At 49.4% G+C, this 15,852-nt stretch overlaps 1 protein-coding gene across 7 annotated transcripts in view; it reads right to left on the bottom strand.

Moving 5' to 3' along the window:
* DOCK11 (dedicator of cytokinesis 11) overlaps window positions 1-15,852 on the bottom strand; it is a 68,597-nt gene that overhangs the window by 39,190 nt on the left and 13,555 nt on the right. For all 7 annotated transcript variants that reach the window (XM_057404922.1, XM_057404921.1, XM_057404919.1 and 4 more), the window contains exons 2-13: window positions 14,808-14,924; window positions 14,496-14,585; window positions 14,244-14,326; window positions 13,312-13,381; window positions 10,856-10,951; window positions 7,669-7,803; window positions 6,299-6,476; window positions 5,774-5,853; window positions 4,678-4,761; window positions 2,650-2,790; window positions 1,253-1,462; window positions 786-908 (exon numbers count right to left, since the gene is read on the bottom strand). In XM_057404922.1, the coding sequence (XP_057260905.1) occupies window positions 786-908; window positions 1,253-1,462; window positions 2,650-2,790; window positions 4,678-4,761; window positions 5,774-5,853; window positions 6,299-6,476; window positions 7,669-7,803; window positions 10,856-10,951; window positions 13,312-13,381; window positions 14,244-14,326; window positions 14,496-14,585; window positions 14,808-14,924 (1,407 nt within the window). The remainder of the gene's footprint in view (window positions 1-785; window positions 909-1,252; window positions 1,463-2,649; window positions 2,791-4,677; window positions 4,762-5,773; window positions 5,854-6,298; window positions 6,477-7,668; window positions 7,804-10,855; window positions 10,952-13,311; window positions 13,382-14,243; window positions 14,327-14,495; window positions 14,586-14,807; window positions 14,925-15,852) is intronic.

Raw genomic sequence — 15,852 nt, forward strand, 5'->3', positions numbered from 1 at the left:
GTGCTGAGGCGCTGGCACAGGGTGCCCAGAGAAGCTGTGGCTGCCCCATCCCTGGCAGCGTTCAAGGGCAGGTTGGACACAGGGGCTTGGAGCAAGCTGCTCTAGTGGAAGGGGTCCCTGCCCGTGGCAGGGGTTGGAGGTGGATGAGCTCTAAGGCCTCTTCCTAATGTCTAATCTCAGTCTCCCCTCTGGCAGGTTAAAGCCATTCCCCTTGGCCTGTCCCTCCATCCCTTGTCCCAAGCCCCTCTCCAGCTTTCCTGCAGCCCCTTCAGGCACTGGAGCTGCTCTCAGGTCTCCCCTTCAGGAGCCTTCTCTTCTCCAGGCTGCCCCAGCCCAGCTCTCTCAGCCTGGCTCCAGAGCAGAGCTGCTCCAGCCCTCGCAGCATCTCCGTGGCCTCCTCTAGGCTCACTGCAACAGCTCCACGTCCCTCTTTGTGCTGGGGTAAGACACTGTGTGTAGCACCATGGAACAGTGCAGCCCACTTCTCTAGCCCTGGAGTGTCTCACTCTTGCTGCCAGCCCAGGCTTTGCCTTGTTGAAGTGTAATAGGGAACAGGCCCCCATGCCCCAACCACATGGCTCTGTCTAAAACTCCTCTGCCTCTTTTCAGGCGAAGGAACCAAACCTCTCCCCACAGCACAGCCGAAGCCAGCCCTGCAGCAGCACAAGTACCTGAATGGATGAAGACCATTTGTCAGAACGAGCAGCCCCCGTTTCAGACCACACTACCCCCTGCAGCAGCAGACAGCATTACTGAGCAGAAACTCTCATAGCCCCATCCAATACCTTCCCCGGGTCCGAGTTCTTCATGTACGGCTCTGCACAGTGTGTGATGCTGCCCTGCAGCACCTTCTCCACACGGGCCACCAGGAAGATCTCCACATGTGGGTCGGTCACAGAGAAAACCCCCTGCAAGAGGCAGAGAGCAGGCTGTCAGACAGCAGGGCACCCGACCTGCCCTGCCCTGCCCACAGCACACACAGCCCCTGCTTTGGTTGCTGCTGCGGACGGGCCATGGGGGCTCACAGGGCTTGAGCATGGTCAAGTCTTGAAAAGCTCTACCTGGAGCTTTGCCTATCGTTGCCAGTGAGCCCAAAGCAGCAAATGGCTTGAGACACTGACCAAAACCCCCCCAGTTCAAGAGAAAAGGTGACTTCAGCCTCTCCACACAGTGGACTACACCACGTTGCAATACTACTGACCAGCCACAGCCTCAAAAGGGATGCAGACTGAGGAGAAAGTCAGCTCCTTACCCGTTTTATGTAGCGCAGGGAAGCCTCAGGGACCCCGTGCACAAGGCTCTCTCCTGGAGAACATCCCTTGGTGCCCTCCGCGCTGGATGCAGCGTTATCCATCAGCATGTCCCGGACAGACGGGGGGTTCAAGTCCACGTGGAAGTCAGCTGAAATCTTGCAATTATTTTTCAGGTCAAATAACGCCAGGCTCAGGAAAAAGGGCTCGACCTGGAAGCGTGATTGAATACACGTCAGAAAACCCCACTGCACAGGCCAGCACTGCTGAGGAGCTGCATGTGCCAAGCCTGCCAACTCGTCTGTAGCTCCTGACCTTGAGCACACAAGGCAAGCAGCAATAATTCCATGTGTTTTTAATTCACACATCCTAGCAGGCATGTGTGCATGCAAAGATACAAACAAAGGCCTGAAGACAAGACTGTAGCGTGCCTGAGACATTACAGCATGACTTGGAGGCATTACATCAATACTAAAAACATGCTGGTTAGGTCAGACTCTGGCCCGATTAGGGACAGAACAACAAGAATCCCTGCTCTCAGTGACACATTCATCTGCTGGGGTTACCGAGGAGGAGCTGGTGCATGAGCTCTGAACTGCCAGAATGAACCAGCAAAGCCTTTGCAGCTCTAACAGGCACCAGACAAGGTACCATCTGCAGTGCCAGGGCTGCTGCTTCGTAGATGCTTTCTGCTGCTCCAGCACCCTCACATAAAGGGCTGACTCCAAAGGCAGGACATGATAATAGGGGTTATGTTTTGGGAAGAAAGACTGGAGGAGCCTGGTCTGTTCAGCCTGGCAGAACAGAGGCTGAGGAGAGATGTGATAGCTGTCTGCAGACATCAGAGCCTCAGCAAATACAAGGAAGAGGTTTTTAGGCTAAGGCACAACTTTGGCACGGTAACAAATGCATATAATAAAGTGAATACAGTTGTCTGGGAGTGCTGGGCTGTGAATACAGTTAGTCTGGGAGTCAGAAGGTTTCGGAACAAGGAAATCCCTTGCCATAAGGGGAAATGAAATAAAACACAGAAGTGAGTGGTTTGGAGATGGAGCTTAATCATTTACCAACAGGACTTTCACAGGGATCCAGAACATGGCAGACACAAACTCCCCATTCCCCATGCCTCTGAAGTGCTGGTTGGTTTCCCAGCAGTCCATGTTCCCAGCAGGCTGAGGCACACCAGGATGGACCCTGTCCCCAGACACCTTTTTGGAACACCAAACTACCAAGGTAGATAAACCCCTCAATGACCCTGCGCCAGTGCTCACTGCTTGCCCAGGTCCCATCGGAACCACCCCAACGGGATGCTTTTATCCACCCAGGTTAACCTGCTGAGGGTTCTTCTTGGCAGTGAGGATACAGAAGACAAAGCAGAACACCCCAGAGCAACCCTTACGTTGGTGGGTCCTCCTTCGGCCCTGTCATTGAGCTGAGCGAGGAGGTTGAGGGAGAAGTCCTGGCAGATCACTACGAAGCGCCTGCTGCTCTTCTCCTCAAACGGCTTCACGTCTGGCTCCATCCCCGAGAAGTCCAGTCTCTAGACAGCAAACAAGCAAATCTGGTCTCATTAAACAAGAAAACAAAGGCCTGAATAATGTTAAGGGGTCACATTATGGCCAATACCATCTTAATAATCTTTTGTTCAAGTCGTACAGAAAGTACAAGACATTCACAAATGAGCGCCATTTGGGGATGTTACACAAACGTATTCACGGCGTGAATTCATGAGGATGTATCAATTTTTAGCAATCTGGTTTGTAGAGCACAGAAAACTAAACCTCAGGATGATTTCAGTTCCTTCCTGCTTTGCTGTAACCCTGGGGATCTTCCCAAACACCATTTAGAGCTTGGGGAAGAAAGCAGAACATAAGCTGGCGTTACCCTCAGGAAAGTATCTTCCACTTTGAAGATGTGACTAGCTTAAGAGGTGGTTCCTGTGCCTGAAACAGAGAGAAGGCACATGCCGTTGGGATGGTGAACACCTCCTCAAAGTGGGAGGCATTTCTAGATGCACAGCAATAACTGCCATAGTTAGAAACAACAAAGACTGCCTGCAAAGCCAGCTAGAAAACCCAGTCTTGATTATAATCAGCTCCTTTCTTTCTAACCCTGAACACCCGTGCCTGGTCTGTGCCTCAACATCCACCCTTCTTGGAGAAGAGATACACGTGTCCAAAACACCACCAGCTAGACAAGACCTTCGCCATACCCATCATACTGGGCAGTGGGCACACACAGCTACCAAACACCCCTGAATAGCAGCACATCTCTTGGAGATTATCCTGCACAAACCCGCATGCCAAACCTAGGGAGCTGATATCTCCCAGTCAAGTCCTTCCAGCAAAATAGGCTGCAACTGCTTATCTGATTGTGGGAAACTCTTCCCACTGCGTCCCCTGTTTCTCTTCAATGAGGAAAATATGTTTTAGGTCTATGGTCCTGCTCCCAGTTTCCTTAGCACCAGATGTACAAGGGTGCACAGACAAACCCGGATTGACCAGAGCAGCGATTCTGGATGCCAAGTGCTGCAGCAGATCTGATGACCCACAGCAGAATGAAGAGCTCTGGGTATAGAGGGAGGACAATGAATGTAGCTGAACCAGGTGGTTAGGTGAAAACACCCAGATCTTAGATGCTCCACGCTGAATAATATCTCCATGGTCTCCTGGATGCTTATCCTCTTCCTGTTAAAGACTTTAAAGGAGCAAGAGAAAAGCTCAGAACTAAACCTTGTAAAGACTAATTACATTTCCTTGTTAAACCAGAAAGTTCTTTTTCACAGCTGTGAACAAGCCAAAGCCTGTCACAGAAGGAGAACCAGAAACCACCAAGTAACTTGGAACGATTCTCTCCAACTGTACGAACAATTGCAGCCCATTCCACTGAAATCCCACACCTGGACCTTGGCAGAAAGCTTAGCAAAGATGTCAAACCCGAGAAGAAAGCAAGGCAATAGCCAATGAACTCCTGCCCCAGAGCACGAGAGCAGCACGGGGTGGTTTTCCTGGTTGTATGGGCCCTACATCTGAGAACTCTCCGAAGACTGAGACTCTCCCTGTAAGCCACTCGCACGGTCTTTAACATCACTGTTAGACTCCAGACATGCTCAGGCCACGTGGGCTGCAGGTGTCCTTGCAATACTTCTACTGCTTCTGCAGCCATGAGAACCTCCCAGACACCCAGATGATGGGTTTGAAATCCAGCAGCATCAAGAAGCATCATACAGAAGCCAGCAAAGCTGGAGGGAGGCCACGTGTGGGGCTGCTGTTACTCTTCCCTTTATTTGAGCTATCACCTGAGCACTGACATGTTCAGCTCTCGCATGAGCTGCCCTTCTGTTCCACAGCCCACTGGAAAACAGTGGGAAGAGGGGAGGCAGGTCCAGGGAACAAAACCTCGCATTTACAACTATGGGGATGTTTACCTGGACTTCTGGGTCGAAAGAAAAGAGGTTTTGTCTTCCATCATTTCTGCTCAGTTTGTTCAGCTGCTCTGTTTCTCTTCCGTACTAGGACAAAGGAAAGCACTGGTATTACTGCCTGGCCACACAGGGCAAACACTCGTTATTTGCAAAGAATGGAAGCAAAACAAAATAGAAGTTTTCAGGTTTCCTTTGTGGTACGTGAGATGATCATAGAATCCCAGACTGGTTTGGGCTGCAAAGGACTTTAAGATAATTCAGTTCCAGCCCCCCTACCAAAGGCAAAGACCCCTTCCACTAGAGCAGCTTGCTCCAAGCCCCTGTGTCCAACCTGCCCTTGAACACTGCCAGGGATGGGGCAGCCACAGCTTCTCTGGGCACCCTGTGCCAGCGCCTCAGCACCCTCACAGGGAAGAGCTTCTGCTTTATCTAACCTGAACTTCCCCTGTTTCAGTCTGAACCCATCACCCCTTGTCCTGTCACTACTGTCCCTGATGAAGAGTCCCTCTCCAGCATCCTTGTAGCCCCCTTCAGACACTGGAAGCTGCTCTGAGGTCTCCACGCAGCCTCTCTTCTCCAGGCTGAACAGCACCAGTGTTCTCAGCCTGGCTCCATATAAGATATGCTCCAGCCCCTGATCATCCCCATGGCCTCCTCTGTACTTCTCAGCTGTAGCCACCAATGCTGTGCAGTGGCAGTAGAGCAATGTGGCTCTGCCAGATGAGAAACCAGACAGAAGCAGGGAACCACAATGCATCATAAACAGAATGTGGCTGCCACCTAACTGCCCCTCTGCTCTCATGGCCTGGACGGCCACCTCTGCTGAGCAGGAATGAGCACTACTGACCACAACAGCCCTTCATTTGCTCTAACTGGCTCTTCCTTAAACGCTCTACACTTGGAGGCAAGGAAAATGCAGCCTCAGATCACAGAGCTCCATCCATGAGACAGGCAGATGAGAGAACAGGGACCCCACCAGCACTTGGAGCCTGCATGGCTCCCCCAGAGCTGAAGACACAGAAATGGAAAACCCCTTTTTATAGACATGGAGGAGACAACTGTCTACGGGCTGGGAGAGCGTCCTCTGCACACACAATACCTTCATCAGCTCTGGATGCATGCTCCTCTCCAGGCTCTCCAGGATGTTCTCTGTTTTTCCCTGCGTGCCCGATTCATCATCTGCAAGGACACAAAGAGCAGATGTTCAAAACAACTGCAGGAGCACTGCTCTGCCAGAACGGATCCTGCAGTATTAGCTTAGAATAGCACAGAAACACTTCATGGGGACTTTTCCACTCCTCTGAAGTGAGATTTTTCCATACATTACCAGTACCAGAGTGTTATTACAGCCTGCTAGGTCTTTCCAAAGCAGAACTCCAGCACAGAGCCAATTTTCCAGGAGTCCTGAAAATTTGCCATGGATTTCCCATCCAGAAGGAGGGTCATATTTCCCACCACTTTCATCCCTCAGACTATTGTCTCCATTATACTAAGCCCTTTCACATGATATCATGTGTCAGCCACAATTCTTGCTATTGATACAGGAAGACAAACACACGCTTCTCCAAGCACACTGCTCACATCCTCCTGCACAGGGGTGAAGGTAGGTTGCTTATTTGCTGACCTTGCACAGATTCCACAGTGTCTTTCTTCTCTTGCACCAAACTCTCAGTATTGCTCTGGATGATCTTCCTCAGAGTCACCAGCCATTCTTCCATCTCCTGCTCAGTTTCAGCTGCCAGGTAGTGGCTGTACTTGTCTATTGTCTTCAGTTCAAACGCGTAACGGCGCATCTTGGGACACTGAAAAGAAACAAGAATGAGAAAGATCTGTGTTACATTTTGCTCAGCACCTCTCTGTGGAAGCATCCTGAACTGAAACACCATGAGGCACAATGCCAGCACCCTTGCTGACACCGTGCAGCCTCTTCTGCAGCAATCACAAAGGGCTTCATGGCTGCAATCAAGCCATTGGCAGCTCCACGCTTGACAGCTACTCTGAAAGTGGAAGAGAGCCAGACTGAACCACAGACACTGCACTGAAGAGCCCAAGCAAGCTCCTTCTTCTGTTGTCAGACCTTTAATGTTTACCCAGAGAAGCAAGGAGCTGGATTTATCTGACACAGTAAGTAATGGTGCACCCCAGGACACTTAGAGGCACCTAATTAAAAGCAAGTGGTTCAATACAACATCTCTGAGCTCTGTTGGCCTTTAAACAGCATTTTCCAACTGGAAACCAAGGCAAACCTGATGTACACCCGCACATCACTGAGGCATGTGTACTGCTGCTTTTCCTGTGTTCAGAAAGACATCGACCCTGTGTTCAGGAAGCACACAGCTCCAATTCACCCACGCTGAAGTGAGTAACTTAAGCTCCCTGTACTGGCTCCATGGCACTTGGAGCTTCCGCAGAGGCAGCAGCAGAAGGCACAGCAGCAATCCACTGCTGCACTTCGCTCTCAGCATAACAAAACAAACCCAGGTTTAAGCTCTGTACAAATACCTGCTCCTAAAACCCTACAAGACCACCGCAGGCTGAAAGTCCCAAGGGGTTGCATGTTTCCATGGACTTATCGGGATGTAACGGAAGAAACAAGAAGCTGATGTAAGCAGCAAATAGAGGAGGAAGGTGCTCAAGACTAAGTCACACCAATTACTGGCCTCAACCCTCTGCCGTCTTGGAAGGCACCTGAGCTAAGATAACCAGGTAAAGGAGATGGACAGACCAGGGAGAGAGCAGATGAGGTAGTGAAGAAACGCTTCTATTTTACTCCGACAGCAGCTCTCCACTTGCTGTCTTCTTGGCCAGAAGTATGGCACCCTCATGGACTGCCCTGCCTGCATTTTAATAGGATGAACTGACAGAGCAAGCCAGCTCTGGGTTAGTTTGCAAATCCGTATCTTCACCCCTCAGTGGCACAGACCTTGGAGAGATATCTGTCTCAGAGCTAGCAGTGCATCAGCCCATGTCCAGCTATGCAGGAAGCACACCCACCTGAACGACATCATTGCAAGCATCCAAGAAAATGCAGCCTTTGGATTCCTTGGAAATCTTCTCATCTTTGTAGGAATTAAGAATATAGGAACCATCCGTGAGTTGTGACAAGTAAAAATACCTCCTCTTGAACACCTGCAAAAGAAAAAAGTCTTGCTAATGCAAGTATTCACTCTGTTGTATACCATAAACTGCAGCCACAGGATGTGCCCTCCTGCTATTGAGAAAACACTGGAACAAGAAACACTTAAGACCCTGGAGTGTTGTGATTCACCCCTTTGAGTACAACTGTTTTTCATAGGGATTTCATCATCTTCTTTAACTCTAATGTCCTTGTTGTTATGATAAGTTTGTCCATCTAAAGCAAAGCCCCAAAGCTTTCAGCTCCCCTCTCAGCTGGCTCCAGCCGCCTTTATCTTTACAAAGTAATGCAGCATGGTACATTCAGATCAGCTCACTGCTTGAAGATGCATCCCAGCCTAGAGCAGGTATTGCCAGAGCCTTTTTGATAAAGACCTTAGTTAGAATTACAAAGCAATTCTCTGGAAGACTTTGGAACAGACATGTGGAAATTCCTAGCACGCAAATGCAAGCCAAGGGACACTAATCCATTCAACGGCTTGGGGCTTTGTTGTTTGGTTTTGTTACAATTTGCTTTGTGTTTTTTTTATGTGTATATATATATATATATATATATACACACACACACCTATTTTTCATATGAAGTGGCTTGGCTCAGTGTTCAATTCTCATAAAGCAGCAAGCTTGGGAGAAGTGAATCTATGTTTGAGATATTGACTTCTATGAAAAAACCAAGCTCTTCACTATCTCAGAGCATCTCCCTTCACATTTGTCAGCCAAAAGGCTGGCTATAATTCAGGACTTTAATTCAGGAGAACATTTTGGCAGCAGTTATGACAGCACCATATGCTGTCAGGCTGTAAGGAGCAGGGTGCATTTCACAGTTGCTGGGTATCTGTGTTAGGAGAGCCATGAAGGAAGCTGCAGCAAGCAGCACTGTGAGTATTTTCCACTCTTCTGCATATCTGGAAGATCTACAAATAAACACAACATTTTTCATCCCAGATGGGAGACTCCTGGTAATTTCCTGCTCCCACCACTGCTGACACGAGCACGTGTGCAACAAAACCACTCACACAGAACTGGAAGGGAGTGTTGTGCTCTGAATGATAACCTCTGGCATCATTTAGATGACTACTTAGCCACAGAGCTGCTCCAAGAGCTGTTTTAATAAGATTTACCTAAACCTTTAGTCCAACAAAGCATAAAAATACATGGAAAGCTAAGTATGCTAAGCATTAAGCCAGCTTAAACACTGATTTAGCACTTCACTGAATCAATGTCAGAAACTCTGGCAGTGGATGTTACAGAAACCCATGACAGATCTCTCTTTAGATATTACAGGGTTGATACCCCTTGTGGGTATGGGATTTCACACTAAACCATTTGGCATCTTCTGAATTCTGTTCCAAAGGAAATGTAGAAGCAAGCAGCAAACACTATTCCTATGATCCTTTCCCCTTGTAAGCACTGCTGTCAGAAATAATTGCCAGAAAACTACGCTCTTTTGAAATGAATACTAGAAACCTGGGAACAGAGGGGAACATCCGCTCTGATCGGGCTACAGATGCTGCTGGTGAGCACTGCAATTGCAGAGGGATGGCTACAGAGCTGGGGAGGTCCATTAGGGAAGGCAGGGAGCAAAGGGAGAGGAGGGAGGAGAAAACTGATGCCCTGGTTGTAATGCAGCACACTGACATGCTGCAGAGCAGACAGCGAGAGCTGGGCCAAGCCAGGGAAGCTCTCTGCAAAGGAAAGGTTACTCTGAAATCAAGGTTTGATGGCTGTACCCTACTTACAGCTTGCTCACGGGCTGGCTCTCCACATGGTTAGCAACAATGTGAGGTACCAACCACCCAGCACGTGGCAGCGATGGAACAGCCAGCACCCAAGAGATGGATGCATGTGCTTCTGCTATGGCACAGGAGCTTCTCAACATGGTGATAATGCCGAAGACGTTCGAAGTCCTCAGGTTTCTTGCATGTGCCTTAGGAGGTGTTTTGTAAGATACAGAAGTGACCAGGACCAGCTCAGAAAACAGCTGCCGATGGCTGGTACTTTGAGTTTCACAAGAGACTGTGGATCTTATTAATGGAACTGAAGCCAGTGTAGTTCAGAGAACATCTCTGCAGGGTGGGTCTGAGGTGCTGAGCACAGACGCCAACAACACCACAAGAGGCTCAGTCAAGAACGAAGCCAACTGACTACTTTCAGCATGTATGATACCTCATCCAGAAGTTAAAGGAGCAGAAATGGCTTCAACCTTGCTGCTTGGAAAAGCAGAGCACCAGAAAACCCTGCTCTGCGCGTGGCCTTCAGGCTCATGAGTAATCAGTTTAAAACTCCACTAAATTTAGCACTATGAATGGCTCTGCTCCACCTCTCATGAAAGCAGAGCTCAGGAAATCTCAAAAAGCTCGGTTCAACAATATCCTCACAAAGCAGCCTCGCTGCAGCCACCCTTCAGCTGCACAGTGGAGGGTAAGTCCCTCATCCTCTCTATGCTGTCGGGAGGCAGCTGCAGGGTGGGAGAAGAGACGGGCTCACTGCCACAGCAAAAACCTGAGCTGGAACTGCTGAAAACCTCCATTGCTCAATGTGAGCCCTGTCATGCTGGATCACGCGCAGTGTTGAACAGGAGACAATGCAGCTGCTGCTTCTAGGTCAGTAAAGCTCCATCTCCTCGGTGATATCACCCCTGCTTTTCCAGCTAAGACTTGGCTTGCAATTTAAAGCTGGCCTCCATACATCTTTCCTACCAGCAAGGAAACCATCAATTCAGAGGAGTCTTTTCTGCAGGGCAGCTGTTTCAGTTATTTAAATCGCCTTCCTCTTCTGGGCCTCAGCTGCTCATTCAGAAACAACCCTGGTTTACTGAAACAGGCCTTTCTGTTCAGCTTGCTTGTCACGAATTGAAGTGCATGGGTCTTATATTCTGGGGAGGGAAGGGGCGAAAAGCTCTTGCCAGACTGGGTTTTCCAGTCCACCTTGGGATGCTCCACAAGAGGGAGAGATGCCCATCCAAACGCAAGCCTGCACTCCTGAAGCGGTCTGAGCTTAACCTCGCGCCTTGTTCACGATGAGCACAATGCTGGATTAAACTCACCTTCATGGTAACAGTGATGGTGCTGTTCACATTGGCTTTGTGCAGCCAGCCTTGCTTTATCACCCCACCCTTCTGCGAGCACAGGGAGGAGGAATCCTGAAAGAGAGCAAAAGAGGCCAGGCTGGACACAGGGGCTTGGAGCAAGCTGCTCTAGTGGAAGGGGTCCCTGCTGCGGCAGGGGTTGGAGCTGGAGGAGCTTTAAGGTCCCTTCCAACCCAAACTATTCTGTGATCCTATGAAAAAGAGGTGAACTGCCTCCCATGCAAACTTCCCCTTGGACACAAGGATTATCTCCACCCTGGGAAACAATACTGCTCTAATTACAGTGATACAACGACACATGTGTACAACAATATGTGTGTAACACGGGCAGCTACACATACAGTGGTCTCACAAAAAACCATCAGGGTTATCTCTTTCCAAGAAAGAGGCAAAACAGGCTAGTTTGGGTCACCTTTAAAAGGACAAATTACAGCTACACTGCCAGAGCTGCACAGCAGTTTGCAGTGAGGAAACGCACGGTGGTTCTTACACAGCGTTTCAAAAGCTTGGGGGAAGAAGGAGGTTACCAAAATGGAGGTTGCAAAATGCAGAACTCCAGCCCTATTGTGTCATTTCCCTTTGGATAAACCAACTCTCCATTCTACATTTAGGTGAAAACCCCCAGGCCACAACAGGTGGAACACAGCTGCACATCTGATGAACCAGAAAGTTTCAAGTGAGCAGCCAGGCTGTGCCTGGTGTGTGAGCTGGGATGCGCACCTCTGCTCCTGGCCCGTGGTCCCAGCCAGGGAGCACAGCTCTCCATCCATACCCAACTGTGATCCCCACTGGGGAGGGAAGGCAATGAGATCCCAGACTGATGAAGAAAACTTGCCCTGGGACTTGCAGTGACTCAGCAGCAGAGGTGGACCTGGGCTGTCTGCCCGTGGGCTGTGAAGGGAATGGTTTGTATTGCCTCCTGCGTCCCGAATGGCAGGTTTTCACTCTTTTCTTGTCAAACTTCCAATGACAAAGTAAACTTTCTGGTGCTTTATTTCCCTGGGTAAAACAACCCGTGATTCCTCCTTTATATTGGTTCACCTTTTTCCATCATGAGACTGCTTTTACTCAAATTTCCATTACAGAATTCTAATGCAAATGTCAGGAAACTGTAACAGAATCCTTCAGATATGGCCATGCCAAAACATATAAATGACAAAATAGCTGCCAAAGCACTTGGACTGCTCCTTGCCAACCAACCTCAGTAACTTCACTTTGTGAACACTGACCAGAAGAAAAAAGGTTTCCACCCAATTTTGATAGCACATTTGTGTCCTTTCACTTTTTCCCCACCCCTGGCAGTGTTGAAGGCCAGGTTGGACGGGACTTGGAAGTGGATAAGCTTTAAGGTCCTTTCCAACCCAAACCAGTCTATCATTCTATGCTATTACCATACTGCACAGCTCTGTCTCCAGCCCATATTAGGTATGATTAAAGAGGTACCACCTCAAGTTAACAATGTAATGCAACCCAACTACATAGGAAAAGAGAAAACTAAAACATTTCCATTTCCAAAGAAGCCATCCCAGTCCAACCCGAGGGGCACCGAGAGACACACAGTAACTGGGAGGACATGCAGCCAACAGCCCCTTCAAATCTTCAGCTCCCCAAGAAAGAAACTTCCCTTTTCCTTCATCCTCAGCAGCAGCAGCTCAGTGCCCTGTGGGTTTTAAACAGCTGAGCTAAGCTCTTCCCACCGTAAACTACAACTTCCTAATGCCATGGGTGTGAATTAGGCTTCACGTGGTACTTGGGACAGAAAAATGCTCCCCTCCCTTTTGTAGCAAACATGATCTGCAGAGGGAAACACAGCATCCTCCAAAATGAGCACCAGGATGGGGATGTCCCCACTGCCAGAGCCCCCAGCTCACCTCAGGGAATTGCTCCAGGCTTGCAAATCTTCCCTGCGACCAGCTGAGTGCAAACAGGCAACTTCCAGAGGGAGCAAACCCCTGGAACACTGGCACAGCATACAGGGAACAGGACTGACACGTCCGAGTACCTGGGGTCGGGGTGACTGCTTGGGAATTGCAGGTTATGTGCTAAAGGAGGACCCCGCTATCACAGTGTGGTTGGAAACCAAATTGCCCACTTTTCAGTCTGGACATGAAGAATTTACTTAGTCATTGCTTGCCTTCCTTTTTTTATTTCCTCTGCTGCACTGTTTCAAGTAAAAACCGTCATATTAGGGCTAATCTTGCAGATATAGGAGACCCTTAGCTCCAAGAGATTACCCTGAAACATATCATACTCTGAAATATGTCACTGGCTCAGTTTTGGTCACATCTTCACAGCACAGAACATCTCATCGGAACACCGCTGCTGGGAACTGAATTCTGACTTTGCCTTGTGAAATCTGCTTTTTAACAGAACTTACAGTGGAACAGGTGAAAACAAAGCAAGTACCTCCTCACCTCATCCTTTTCAAAGTCTTCATCGATTTCAAACACATGGCTTGGAATCTTGTCTGGCCTGAAGGATTTGCTGAAAACACAACACACTGTTATTTACCATGACTGGGACACGAGGGTCCTGCAGGCCAGCAGCCGATGCTGGATCCAGGAGGAAGAGCCAAACTGCAGACTAGAGAGCACATCAGAGCTGTCCTTCTGCAGGAGGCACGTCCCCGTACAGCTGCAGGAAGCTGATTTCTGAGTGCATTTCATGGATATTAAGCACAAGCTGTATGTAATAAGCTTGCTCCTTGTTAGCTGATTCTGCAGGGATTTTGCTGACTTGCATTTATGCAGCACAGAGATGCAGCAGGCCACTTTATCTTCCATTGGAGCACACGGCTCCCCATCACTGCAGCATTAACAGCAATACTGCATCCCCAAATGAAGCTGTCCAACACCCTCCAAATGACAGGGGCACAAAGATCTGCTCGGCACGAGCACACCATGTCCAGCACACACAGAACATCAGCCCAGGGGGACAAGGAGGCTCTCGGTTTGGGATGAGCAGACACTGCCAACAGTATTTATCCTGCCACAAGGCCGGTCTGTGGGGCACCCTCATCCCAGACAGACACTGGTGGACAGGATGCGAAGTGATGAAGTAAGATCCCCATGGCAGGGCTTGGAACTGGATGAGCTTTAAGGTCCCTTCCAACCCAAACCAGCCTGGGATTCTATGATCCATGCTGACAATATTGTCAGCATCTCCCTGGCAGAGCTGAATGCCAACACTGTGATAACATGAACCTCTGGCCCTCTAGCTTTCCCAGTGACATACCCCTGGAGGGAAGGCTGCTTGTGAGACAGGCATCAGAAAGGGTCCTGTTAAGCCTCATCAAACCCCAGCCCTGTGACCATGCATTAATATTCCAAGGGAGCACAACACCTACCATGGCAACATCCGAAAGTCTCCTGAGTATTCCTCATACTTGTAGTTCACCACGTGCCAGTCTGAGCTGTAGGTTTTAATGCACTGAAAGGAAAACAATGCAGCTCTTTGAAAGCTACAGCAAGCAAAACAAAACCATGCACAAGGCTGAAAGGCTACAGACTGCTGGGTGAGGGAAGCACAAGTGGAACAGGCCTGACCAAGGCTGCTCCTCTTGCCTGAAGGAAGGCGCTGCTCGGACTCCTGTCCCTACCTCTTTGACGAAGAGACTCTGAGCTTTCTTTAGAGCATCTTCTGGCACTGTCGACTGGACAGTCCTTCTCTGTCGACTGATGACTGAGATCTGCAGGGAAAAGAACACGCTTTCAGTGCAAACTGGGTCTTCAGGGCTCGATACTTGCTTTAAATCAATACTGTGGTCCCAAATCGCCAGTGGGTCATTTTGGCTTTAGGGGTCAGAAACGCAGCCAACACGAACATGTGGCAAAGAGCAGAAACCTTCCAAACGAAGCAGGACTGGAGGCAGGTGAGCCTCAAGCACGAGAAAGAGCCAGCACCAACTCACAGATACATCCTCGATGGGGAATATCAGCAGGTCCCGGAGGGGATCGCTGTAGATCTGAACCTTGCGCTGAAGGATCACGTTCTCATAGTCCAAGGGTTCAACCACTTTCGTTTTTTCCTGGAGAAAAAAAGAAAGAAGATGAAGAATAATATATATATATAAAATAAATAAAATAACCAGTAACTAAGATCTTGTGCTTAATTTAGCCTGACAATTACACAGCACGGTGTGGACTGCTCGCTAATTCAGCAACAGGCGAGGCAGGTAACGACCCATGTGCATGACTTCTGAGAGGGAAACGAGGGGTTAAGTTATTTGTGCCTGGTAATAAGCCATGGGAAGAAACAGAGCTTTGTGCTGCTCTCGTCCAAGCACAGCCTCTAATTCCTTAATGGAGCAAGAAATGCTCCTGGGCAGGCCACAGCTTTAGCAGCTGCTTCAGTCTCTTTACATTGGAGCAGCTCATCCGTGTTGCTCAGAGGAAACACAGCCTCTGGCGCTGCTGGGATGAGAGCAAGGCGGCTGCTGTGACCTCCGGGGCAGGCATCTCGCCTGTGGAAGGAAGCACAGCATCCCCCTGGAAATGCAGGGAAGCCCTCTCCATAAATCACACCTCAGCCAGAGCCAACGGCTGGGAAAATCTGGGGCCTGGTTTTGCTCTCATTTACATTTCTGGGAAGCAAGAGGAACTGCTGCGAAATCCCCAGTAAAAATATCAGAGCATCGTTACAGTCACTGCTGAATTACTTTTATCTGTGCTACACGTCAGAGAACCCCAGCCTGGTTTGGGTTGGAAGGGACCTTAGAGCTCGTTCAGTTCCAATGCCATGCCACGGGCAGGGACCCCTTCCACTGGAGCAGCTTGCTCCAAGCCCCTGTGTCCAACCTGGCCTTGAACACTGACAGGGATGGGGCAGCCGCAGCTTCTCTAAAGGGAAGCCAGAAGAGGTTTGTAAGCAAAGCAGCTGCTCACAGAGGGCTGTGTCCTGTCTCCTGCCTGCCACCAAGGAAACACAGGCTTCTCCATCCCTCCCAATCCATGCCT

This window comes from Pezoporus wallicus, unplaced genomic scaffold, assembly GCF_028554395.1.
Source record: "Pezoporus wallicus isolate ANWC-B61680 ecotype Strahan unplaced genomic scaffold, APGP_CSIRO_Pwel_v1 contig_6217, whole genome shotgun sequence".
Classification (NCBI taxonomy): domain Eukaryota; kingdom Metazoa; phylum Chordata; class Aves; order Psittaciformes; family Psittacidae; genus Pezoporus; species Pezoporus wallicus.